The 12106-nt window shown below is 38.2% G+C and overlaps 1 protein-coding gene across 2 annotated transcripts in view; it reads right to left on the reverse strand.

Annotated features, from left to right (window-relative positions):
* Window positions 1-12106, reverse strand: part of ATP13A5 (ATPase 13A5) — a 98669-nt gene that overhangs the window by 3604 nt on the left and 82959 nt on the right. For both annotated transcript variants that reach the window (XM_036017851.1, XM_028504659.2), the window contains 3 exons: window positions 6338-6512; window positions 3764-3966; window positions 1108-1196 (listed from right to left, as the gene is read on the reverse strand). In XM_036017851.1, coding sequence (XP_035873744.1) covers window positions 1108-1196; window positions 3764-3966; window positions 6338-6512 — 467 coding nt within the window. The remainder of the gene's footprint in view (window positions 1-1107; window positions 1197-3763; window positions 3967-6337; window positions 6513-12106) is intronic.

The raw sequence follows: 12106 nt of genomic DNA on the forward strand, positions 1-12106 counted from the left end.
AGCAAAATCTAATTGGAAATCATTCTTTCAGTAAAATTAACCCATGAGTAAACATAAAGGGGCACAAAAGTTCAAGCTTATTTTGATTGAAACAAAGGAAACTTTTCCTGAACAAACCTTCCCAGCCCTAAATCCGACGGCTTGGTGAGAGTCAAACCCATGAAAGCCACCTTCTTTTAATTATTAAGGGGCACATACTGCATACTGACCACCAACTAGACTTATTAATGAGGGTGGGAGCTACAACTCCCTTCCCATCGCTGCATCCACAACACACACACACACACACACACACACGCACACACGCACAAGAGCTGCACAGCCCCGTTTCTGACCCTACATGGTAGACTGTGGATGACTGTGTAAAGGACGGAGCTGCCTTTCCAATGAAAGCGTAGATCCTCCACGCTGTCTAAATGCTCACTTTTAATTCTCATCTCTATTCTGATAGGAGTTATTTCAAAGTAACAGTTTGTTATTTCCCCCCCCAGATGGAGACAGCCCTTTTCTGGATTGTGAAATGGAGCACACTGGGCTTGAGGGTGGTCTGAAGGGCTCAGTAGATCAGGTCACAGTGAGTCAAGGGTCAATCCTTTTCTGTATCTCCCACAATACTGGGTCCAAGGACAAGTTCACTAACCTCTTCATAAGTTTAATTTTAACCCACTGCGCCATGTATCAAGTGTTGTCCACTGAAATAAAACTCTCTACAGCTAATATCTGACAGACAGAAAAATATTCCTCACAACTACATTATGAAGGATTCCTACTATATATTTTAAACTTTAACTTGAAGAAATAATTATAGTATTAATACCTAAAAGTTATTAGACTAGTTTAACACAGAAGAATAAAGTATCCAAACATAATATTTCAGGTGTGAATAGGATACATGTACCAAACTGATAATACTAATAATACAAAAACAATCAGAGTCTAGCATATGTGAGATCTAGCTATGTTATTTGCTTTTCTAGTACATGGAAATAGCTTCACAATATTCAGTGGTCAGAGAGACTATGGCAGTAACAGAATTTCAAATTACAGAGTAAATATGGTCCCATTGCATGCGAGTCGTAACAGATGTGCAAATGAATTACTGCTTACCTCCATTCCTTGGTATATATCTTGAAAATCAGAAAACAGAATGAAAACTGTGAGACTGAAGGCAGATATCAGCAGAAATGAGAACATATCTGAAGAAACACCAAACATTATTTTTAAATGCTGAGGAATGTCTCGCATATTTTTGGCACACATTGCAGAATCAGTTATCTCTGTTGGGCAAATACCGGGTACGTCTTCAGATGTTTTGATGTATCTTCATGTGCTTTAAAATATGTTCTCATGCTTACAAGACAAAGGTGATATCTTAAAGATTTTCCTTGAAAAGTGTAAGTGTAGAAATATGCTAATAAATGCATTATAGTAACCTCCATAAAGGAGCTACTCCAACCGAGGAGTCCTGGGGGCCGGGACATCCTGCGGTGACCAGCCCATGCAAATGGTGGCCAGAGAGGCCCTGATGCTTTATCACCATGTGTGTATGGAGTTGTGCATGCATGGACAAACAGTCCTCTAGGTCCTGCCTCATTCTTCTTCGCTGTCTGCAGAATAAATCCACGGATCCTTCTTTGATCGACATCTAAGGTTTTCCACAACATGGATTCAGTCAGCCTTTCTAAACAGATTTCTCATCGCTCTTCCTTATGTGCATAGGAAAGTGAAATCACACGCCTGCTGCTTCCACAAAGACCCCACCCTCTCCAGCTCCTGGCCCTCTGTCCACAGAACACTCTGTGTAGATGACAGTCCTCCTCTCTTGGCAAGTTCCAATTTTTTTTTAAAAAGCCCAATTCAAATATTATTTTATTTTTAAAGACTCCACAATTCTCCCTTACAAATTTTTGTTTCATATGGTGTCTATCATAATCTTTGCATTATCTTCATTTATGTATCATCACATAATAAGTAGGGCTTGCTTGAGAATAAGAAGATGATTTAATTATAAATTTATTCATATAACCTATTCTAGCAATAGGTCCAAGGAGAGAAAAAGGCAAAATGATCTTAGTAGGGGACTGGAAGGCATTTGATGAAATACATCTCCCAACCTGGATTTTAAAACATACTTTTAACTTATTAGTAATAGCAGGGTATTTTCTTTAGATGATGAACCAATATTCAAAATTATATTTATAAGTGAAAACTACTAAAAGCATTTTTATTAAAGAGTAGAACTGTCTACTATTACCACTGTTATTTAACATTGTCCTGGAAATTCTGGACTGTACACTAAGAAAATATAAATAAACTATAAATAAACATTTTAGCTATGGAAAAGGGAGAAGAAAAACTATTATTTGCAAATGATAATAATTATCTTTTAGAACACTCAAACATCAAGGATTAATAGCAAAATTCAGAGAGCTCTGGATAGAAAATAAATGTTAAACAACACTAGACCTTTCACATGTGTTAATGATAATTAGTAAGAAAATATAATGGGAAAAAGTAATTCACAATATAAATAAATATTAAAGACATAGGATTAGCTTCTTAAATACATGTGCAGGATCTATAGCGCAAAAAATGACAAATATTTACTAAGACATAAAAGAAAGCATGAATAAAGGGAGAGACATGACATATTCTTAAATGTGAAGGCTAAAATGTGTAAACAAATGCATTTTTTTGCAAAGGGGATTGTTTAAAAGCTTGACATTTTTTTCTAGCATTTATCTAGAAGAATGAATAAGAAAGAAAAGTAAGAATTTTTTAAAAAATTAAGAGTAATGAGGATACACTAATCTTACTACTCTTCAAAGCTTATTATAAAACTATAATTTTTAAAAGGGACTGCTAGATCAAAAATAGGCTAGCACATCAATGAAAGAGAAAAGATAGTATAGAAAAAATTAATTACATACAAATTAATATATAGTATATAACATAATAAGCATAATATTAAAACTTACATAATATAAATTATATATGAGAAAACCATAAGTATATATGAATATAGGTATGATAATGACTGTGTTACATTCAGTTGAGAAATAAGTGACCAAAGAGAATATCAAATGATAAAATCTGGGAAAACTAGGGACTAGTTGGATAAACTAGTTTGATCTCTACTTCAAATTATACCCCAAAATTAATATTGGATTTCAAAAAACATTAACAAATTTAAAAAACTAAATACACAATAATCTGATTTCACAATGAGAAAAAGTTGTACAAAAAGGCAGTGGAAAAAATCGCAAAGGAATAAAGAGCTCATACTAATAAATAAGAAATATAACAGCAATCCAATTGAAAATGAGTAAAAATGTAAATAAAGTTCAGAGAGAAAGAAATAGCTAATAACATGAAAATATACTCATCCTCACTGGTGATTAAAAAGATGTACAGAGTGATTAAAGTAAACTGTTCAATCTTATAAGGCCTCAAGGTCAAGTTGTATTTGAACTGGTGGGAAAGCCTTTTACAAAATATCTTGACTTATACGTGGGTGCTGAAAATCCTTCTTGATGATTCACAATAGGGCGGGACTCATGTGATTCAAAAGTGCTTGTGTTTATGTGCAAATGAGCAGGTTTCTGCCATGGGCTGTACCACCTATGAAAATTGCCATTTAGTTGTCAATTTCAGATCAGTGCAATTGTCTCCCTCTCAGCCAATCACTTCATCAGTGAGTTGCAACTCTGGGGAGGGGAGTGAAAAAAATCTTTTTAATAAAATGTGAACTTCATATACTTACAGTTCGTGTAGATGGGTTTTCGAAATGGCTTTCCCTTAGAAAAGATAAATGCCACTGTGATACAGTTGATGGTGGTGATGGGCCACAGTGTGGTACTCTCGAAACTTAAAACTGAACCAGGAACCAGAGTTGCGTTTCCAGTCCAGTTTCTTTCCAAAGTCATATTTGTTGAGAAATCACTTTGGTTGTCCAGAAAGCACTCACTACAAAAGAATTACCAGTGTGTATGGGACTTTTTATTTGACTTTGATCCAGCTAGTGGGAAAAAATTAGTTCACCTCTACCACAGAACCTCAGCTTTCAAACTCTTCCAGCCAATAACCACCATCATAAAAACCTCTTGCAATGTCAAAGCATACATCAAATTTAGAGGAAGTCAAGATTGTTCTTTGTCCAGGATTCCATTTAGAACAAGTGATGTTTTGAAACAGCTCAAATAAGGATTTTCTATGGAATTCCTTCCAATTCAGAGTAAATGAAGTGTGTGTGTGTGTGTGTGTGTGTGTGTGTGTTTTCTCTTTCGTGGACTAATGTAAGCCTCACAACTTGGTTCCCCGTTTTGAATCTGCCCACTCTAAGCCACTCACCTCATACAACCGAAGGCTCCACCCGAGGATCTGAGCATGACATGCCCCCTGCTTATGAGTGTCTGTGGCTTTAATTTGCTAATAAATTAAGTTCAAACTTCTTAGGCAGGCCCGGAAGACCTTCAGATTCTCATCTCAATGTCTCTTTCCAGCTTTATCTTTTGCTCGTCCTTCCACACTCCTTATATTCCAAACCTATAGGAGTATTCCCTGTTCCCCAAATACCACCATTTGCACACCTCCGCTCCTTCTAACATCACTCTGTCTTAAAGGTCTTTACATCTGCTGCCCCGCAGAATCGGTGCGCCATTATTCCCTCTTATTGCTACACTTAGCTCATTATTTTGCAAGTAATCATTCATATGTTTTTATTTTTCAAGCCTGAGATGAGAGTTCCTTTCATGTGGAATTTTTCTTTTGGTTTTATTCATTTATTTTTGTTTTACACAGATCTATAACAGATCCTTAGCATCCGTTATAGTCATGCCACATATCATCTGTTCAGAGAAAGTATTTAAGAGCTTTCCCAGCTTTCTGGTTGACCTGCTGGAAATGTTTATTTTTTTCAATATCAAACCCACAAATCAGTCTCCATCAGCTTTCTTATGCAGCTTGAAACATTTTATTACTATTATAATTGTTTATAAATAAATTTTATTTTCCAATTGTGACCTCAAATGCAAGACTTAAGTCTTATTATTCTTAGCCCCCTTGGATTTCAAAATGTGCTTTGTATATAGGAGATGTTCAGTTAATGTTTGCTTAACAGATTCATGAAACAATCAGTAGTTAACAAAACATCCTTGCACAAAGGGATAAATAGGAGGTCTGAAGAGTAGAGTTTAATACTAAAAAGTATCTAATGCAGCATACTTACACTGAGATAAGGAAGTTGGGGGCCAATGTGACACAGCTCGTTAGTGACAGAGGCAGGCCTACCCATCTGTCATCTTTCCGGCTGTACTGTGTTGCCTCCCAGCTTTAATTAGACCTGCACTTCTCTGACTAGATACACTGAAACTTGGGGGAAATCTGGTTTTGAACAAACATGACATATAGTTCAAGTAATACATATATTTCAAGTAATATGTCATTTGGGTCTAAGTGGCAATCTTAAACACCATTTGATAGTTTTTATTCTGCCTTTCACTGTCCTGGAGCTTTGATGCCTGGAGCTTTGATGCCTACCAGCCCAGCTTCAAAAACAAAACATAACAAAAAAAGCAGCTCTCTTCCTGCCTTTCTTTTTGGAGGTCAGGCAGGCTTTGTCAGAAAAAGTATGTTTAAACCTCTATTGGCACAATTCCCCTAATCTAACCCTTAGTCTACAGTTAAATAAATTCAAGCTCAGGGGGGTGGAAAGGCTTGCCTCATGTTCAGCCAGAACGATGACATCATTAACTAACATTTTAATTTTAACATTCACTTGAAAAACCCAAACTAATTTAAGCAAACCTCTTATATATCAAGGGCCAGCTGACTTAACGCCTCAGACCAAATCCAACTCACCAACTGCTTTTGTAGGTGAGGTTTTGTGGAGTGCAGTCATGCCTGCTTGTTTGTGCAGGATCTGTGGCTGCTTTTCACTGCAACCGCAGAGTTGAGTAGTTGTAGCAGAGACCATCTAGTCCACAAAGCCCAAAGTATTCACTGCCTGGCCCTCTACAAGAAATGTTTTCCCACCTTGGTCTATATGTTATATCCAAGCCATCAGGGAATTAATACACTCATTCAGTCAACCAGCTGTCAGAGCTATACCTCAACAGCCAATGTAAAAATCTTTTCCTTCCCCTTCTACATGACTCACCCCAGGACTCCACCCATTAAATGTGCTGTGTGTTCTGTCTCACCAATGGTGTTTTGCAATGTGGAGACATAACTTTTGCTGATTACAATTGTAAGATATATGTTCGAACCCAGTTGTACAATGTCACTGGGTACTCATTGTGTCACCTTCAGAAATTAAAACTAAGCACATGAATGTTACCTGTATCTGTAGACCTCACAGTACCAGGGCTGCTGCTTCACATAGAGAAACGTACAGATCTGCACAATGCAGGTGAAACAGGTATTCAACAAGACAGAGAGCAGCAAAGGCGGAGAGAGGAGCTGTCCTGCTGGTCGGTAGGGAGCCAGCTTTGGGTAAGCATGAGTTGAACTCACTGAAAGACAAATGCATTTTTCCTCGTTTCAGTTTCTTTGTTGAGAATGAAAGATTGAGATGTGTACTGTTGTGAGTCTTGCCTTAGGGCTCAGATTGAGCACACGTGAATCAAGAATTTACATCTTGGAAAGCACATTGTCCAGTTGCAGATCCGATGCTATCAAGCTTTGCTTTCTCCAGGCTTTGGTTTTACCCTCAGAAATGAAAAGTAATGTATTCAAAGTTCTGTAATTAATACATTTACCACATTGCATGATGCAAATATTTTTCTCTACAGACTGACCAGAAATGGTATATAAGAGAAGAAGATAGCCTTCCACACAAATAAGCATTGCTATTACCTCTCAGTGATGATGGGAAAGTGGAGAGTTAAGACGAGGAGAGTAAGAAAGCATCTAGCTGATTCATCTTCAGATTCTGGGAAAAATTATTTTAAAAGCACTCACTCTACTGTTCATTCAGCAAATGTTCTCTGAGCACTTCTGTGTACCAGGATAAATGCTAGAGGTGTGTTCTGCTCCTTCCTGGAAATGTGCGTAAATGGTGGATGGCTAGAGAACATTAGTCTTATTTAGGAAAAAGAGTTCATTAAAAAAATCTTGCTTCCAGATGAAAATATTAAAATATGTTATAGTATCTTCATTTTTCTTGGAAGCCATGCATTCACAAGCTAATGAAAATGGAATGTACTTCTTAGGGCAGAGCAGGAAAGAAGCAAGGGAAGGTCAGAAATTAGAGACATCGCATTTAAAGGTTTATATCTTAGTCATGTTTCAGTTCTTGCCTTCATAACCATCAATATGTCCCATTTCATAACTCACCACTGGTTTCCTTTGCATGAGGAAGAAAATAAAGTGTGTGTGGTTAGGTTTGCATTCATGAACAGAGGGGCAGGGCAGTGGGGACTGGATGTCCAGTTTGGGATGAGAAAACTCTAAAGTAGTTTTTCAGTTTGCTCAAACTGTTCTGGGTTAATCATGTTAAACTCTCCAGTCTCTCACTTTCTCATATATCAATATAAAATGAAAGTATTGGAATATCTAAATGTTTTCAAAGGCCCTTCCAACTCTCTTATCCTAAAGCTCTATAACTAAGGCTCTACCTTTACCAATTTAAGCAATATCTCCCCAGGAGGGTGCTGGGCTAGAGGCTATGGAGTACGCAGAGTAGAAGGACTCTCATCTGCCCTCAAAGAGCTTGAAGTCCAATGGAAGACACAAGTGGGTGTCTTCTATTGTATAAAGGGCTTTAAAGCCCCGTGTGTTCTCTGCTCTGCAGCATAATGCAGTGGTATGGACCCCAGGAATTAAGCATGATAGAATGAGGAGCCCTGAAGTGCAAGCTTGGATAACAACCTTGGGTTTCAGTTGACAGAAAAAACTTCTGAATTGTCCAGGTTTCCTTAAAATGATGATGATGTATGCTATCAGATTGCATGCAGAGGAAATGAAAACTGGTGGAGTATTATATTTTATTTACAATTAATCATTGCCTCTAAGTTTCCACAGGACATTACTCATATTGCCACTGGTGTCTTGCATTAAATCAAGCTGTTTACACATGCACTCAGCAGACTGTGAGCTCTCTGAAGGAAGACAACCTGTCTCATTCCACTTGCTGTACCTGACTGAACCCAGCACAGGTTCTGCTGTATGGGAGGACTTAGAAGTTTTAATTCCTATTCTCAAAGTACAGTTTTTAATTGTTCAGCATCATTTTGGGTATAGTGTAGGTGTGCTTCCCTAAATAGCTGGCTTACTTTGTATTATAGACTTTTTAAGTCACATAAGTCATGTTGCAGGAGGCTCACGAACTCACCTAAATTACATGCAGAATTTTGAGTGTGCATCGTGAAATTTTTAAAGTGCAAAGATATATATTTTCTTCAGATTCTCCAAGGGGACCAAGACCTAGAAAATTTTAGGCATCATTGAAGCCCTGGTAGACTTTATAAAAGAGATGTTTATATGGACTGTATGAATTCCCTCCTACAGCCTCCTTTCCTGGACACTGCCTCCTCCCATATGCTGAAGTGACTGGCCTAGACAGGCCTGGATTGCATGAACCCATCTTCATTCATAAAAATGACTGTCTTAGAGGTCGGCATCTGACACAAATTAGGTCACTAAACTTTCTCTCAAGAGATTTGCAAATAAGATACCTAGAAGCTAAGCTAATTAGCTGTGGGAAGACAAGGAGAAAGATTATGGAGATTCAGCAGGGTCACCATTTAGGGTCATTTGCAGAGTGAATGAGAAGAAGTGAGATGAAAACAGTAAGAATAGAAAGAAGAAGAAAAAAACAAGATGGTCCCTTGGAAATAAAGAAAGCAGCCTTGAGTGACCTAGCCCTTCCAAGGACCACCTGCTTCTGAATTTCTGTTCTCAGATTTCTGTGAGAATTATATTCTGAAACATTCCCCTTTCTCTATTTTTTAAATCTAATTTGAGTGGGTCTTATGGGAGAGAACAAAGATGTAGCAAGGACAAATTCCTTTCAAGATGGCTTCTAAGCCTATGACAATCAAATGAACTTCAAGGCATGCATTTTCTTAATTGACTTCCCCGAATTCATCTTACTTCTCTCCTCAATTTTACCCTTAATATACAGGGGTGGGCAAAAGTAGGTTTACAATTGCTTGTATGGGAAGAGACATGCAGGTTATCATTATTACAATAGCTTTATTCACTCAAAGGATGTCACAAGACAATTGTAAACCTACTTTTGTTTTGTGAGGTGCCTTTGTTTGCCTTTAAATCTTGTGGGAGCAAGGCAGGGTGTGTATAGATAAGCAAGTAAATAAATTCAATATGTAATGGTATTGTGTTTGTCTCATATGAACTCAAGCTTAAGGTCAAAGCCATAACCTGGGAACTTGGAAACACAGAGACCTTGGTGAAAATGATTTTAAATTGATTGTTTAATTGCCAGTGACTCTGAACATCTGCAGATGAATGTCCACAGTTCTCAGACTGGGAGTCATGATTCTGTGATCTCACCCAACTCACATCTCAAGTTTTATCTTTTGACATTTCTTTTCAAATCCCCTGTAGTGTGGTCAAACTGAAAAACTCATGCTCCGTATTTATCAGCTCTCTCTTGTTCATGATGTTTTCTCCTATTTGAATTCCCTTCTTTTAGTAAAAATGTTTGGAATCTACCCATCCTTCCTATTTTGGTGCAAATGCTTACCTCTTCCATAAAGCCAACCTTAGTATATCTCCTTTTTCTCCATTGCTGTCTCTTCCCTAACCCCAGATTTTCAGAAGCAATCTTTTCTTTTTCTGAACTTCTTTTTTCCCTGGCACTCACTACTTTAGATTAGCATTTCATTAATTCATGTATGTGAATTCCCCCACTAAACTCGGAATTTAGTGACCAGTCTTTTTATGCACCAGGCAAGTACATGCCTAACAAATAGTAGGAGATGCACACAACTAAGAGGATGCTGAATTGGGAATTTTCCTTTTGTCTGGGGAATTTTACTGAGCCTCATATTTGAGGACAATGAATTTTAAGTGCCAATATAATGTAAAGAGAGAGCCCTTTGACAAATCTCCATAGTACCAACTCAGAGATCCACATGGGTCCTTCAACTGAAAGCATGCCCACCTAGTCCCCCACACACTGTTACCTATATACAGACTATATAAGGAAATCTACAAAGATTATCAAGAGACTTTTTTAAAGAAATTTTAGGACCAGAAAGAGCTGTGTGTTTTTTTTCCTGCACCACCCCAACACAAATAAGTGAGGGTCATTAGAACCACTCTATGAGAGACCTTAGTGGTTTTGAGGTAGAGATTGGCTCACTCCTTCCCCTGTTGCAATACCAGAGGGAAAAAAGAGGGGGCAGCAGTGAGAGCAAGCTATACATCTACTATCAATATCTTGTAGGTCAAGCAGAAGCTTCGGGAATTAACCAAACTAGAGGAGCCTTGGGAGGAATCTGCCCAATGGGGCAGTCGGCTGGGGTTAGAGGCACAGCAGCAAAAAAAAAAGCTTTGTGGTATGTACCACTGGAAGGCCATTGCTAAAAGGAATCCTGAGGGGTCAGAGAGAGACAGCACCACTGTGTCAGGGAAAGGTCTGGTCCAGACCAATCCACAGGGACTCTCTGAAGAACCCAAGAACTCACCAATGGGCCCCCTGCAAAGTCTCTGAATTTAAAATGCTGTCATATCAGAGGGCACTTGAGTGGAGAGTACTACAACACTCCCACTGAAGTAAAAGCTTGTTTGCTCTTGTTGCTCTGAGAGTCCCTGAAGCCGGGCTTGAGTGTAGGTGAGTAGAGACCATTGCAAGGAAAGTAGAGACCATGGCGGTCTCATCATTGCTTGCTCCAGGCCATAGGGCAGGCTGGATATAGGTGGAGCAAAGCTTCAGATTGGATAAAAACACAAAATGTTAATTTACAGGGCCTGGATGTTTTATAACTAAAGATGAGATCATTTAATACCTGGAATTCACCAGGAAATGATCTGCCTGTAGAATACCTGAGTTTATAGGGATGGGAAAGCAATAGTTCCTGAAGGCAGAGGGTAAAAATCAAACCAAAATAGCTGTTTCTTGATTCCATTTCTCACCTTTACCCGCCTACCTGGAGCCCAGCCCACTTACCAAACCAGCTATATGTTTGTTGAATAATATTTGCATAAAGTGCTGTTGTTCTGGTAGAACATTATGCTTCTGATCTATTGCCCTTCTGAGACTTTTTCTCCCATTGGTAACAATGATCCTGCCTCAAGCCATTCCAAGTTTCCCACTGAGCCTACTCCAACATGAGCAGCTAACTGGCCAGCTGGCAGGGAGATAACAGGCTATTGCCATGAGAAAGAGTAAAGTATACCCGCTGCCGTGGGAGTCTGATTTACCAGCAATATTGTGAAATTAAGTGTGTCAAAGCTCAAAATAACTTGCTCAAAGTCATCTCTCATTCTGAGGCAAGGCTAAGACTACCACCCAGTGTTTTGGATTACTAATCACATAGTCTACCTGTATGCAGTCGAACTCTTTCCAAGGGCTCCCCGAGTTAGCATCATTGCACAGGAAGAAAGAGTATAGGGGCATGAGGTGATATCATTAATTTTGCAGTGAGTCCTCGCAGTGTGTGATGCATTTGCCACACATGTCACATGTATTATTTTGTCTGATCCTCACAACACTATGAGGACATTTCCTATCAGGAAATTATTTGTTTAAAAAATAATTTGCAAAAGGTCGCAGAGATAGGGAGTGGTGAAGGATGGCCATGGCCTTTCCCTTAATGCTACTGACTGTTAGCTTAGCTCTTGGAACTTCCTGGTGTTCTATTTCCTTTTTAGCATCATTGCCCATTTTCACAAGTAATTATGCAAATTACTTAAAAATATCCAACATTGCAGAGCAATGTCATTGATTCAAAATTATCCAGTCATGTGAATATGAATAATATGTAGAAAAATATTTTAATGGGCTATGAATAGACATTTCAACCATAACAATCAAAATTGATAATACTTACATCTCTGATACTGGTAAGTTTTATCATTGGGCTGATATAATAAATGACTTCAATATCAGTTTCATGTTTTATGATTCAACATGAAATTT

Source organism: Phyllostomus discolor, chromosome 2 (genome assembly GCF_004126475.2).
Source record: "Phyllostomus discolor isolate MPI-MPIP mPhyDis1 chromosome 2, mPhyDis1.pri.v3, whole genome shotgun sequence".
NCBI classification, from domain to species: Eukaryota; Metazoa; Chordata; class Mammalia; order Chiroptera; family Phyllostomidae; genus Phyllostomus; species Phyllostomus discolor.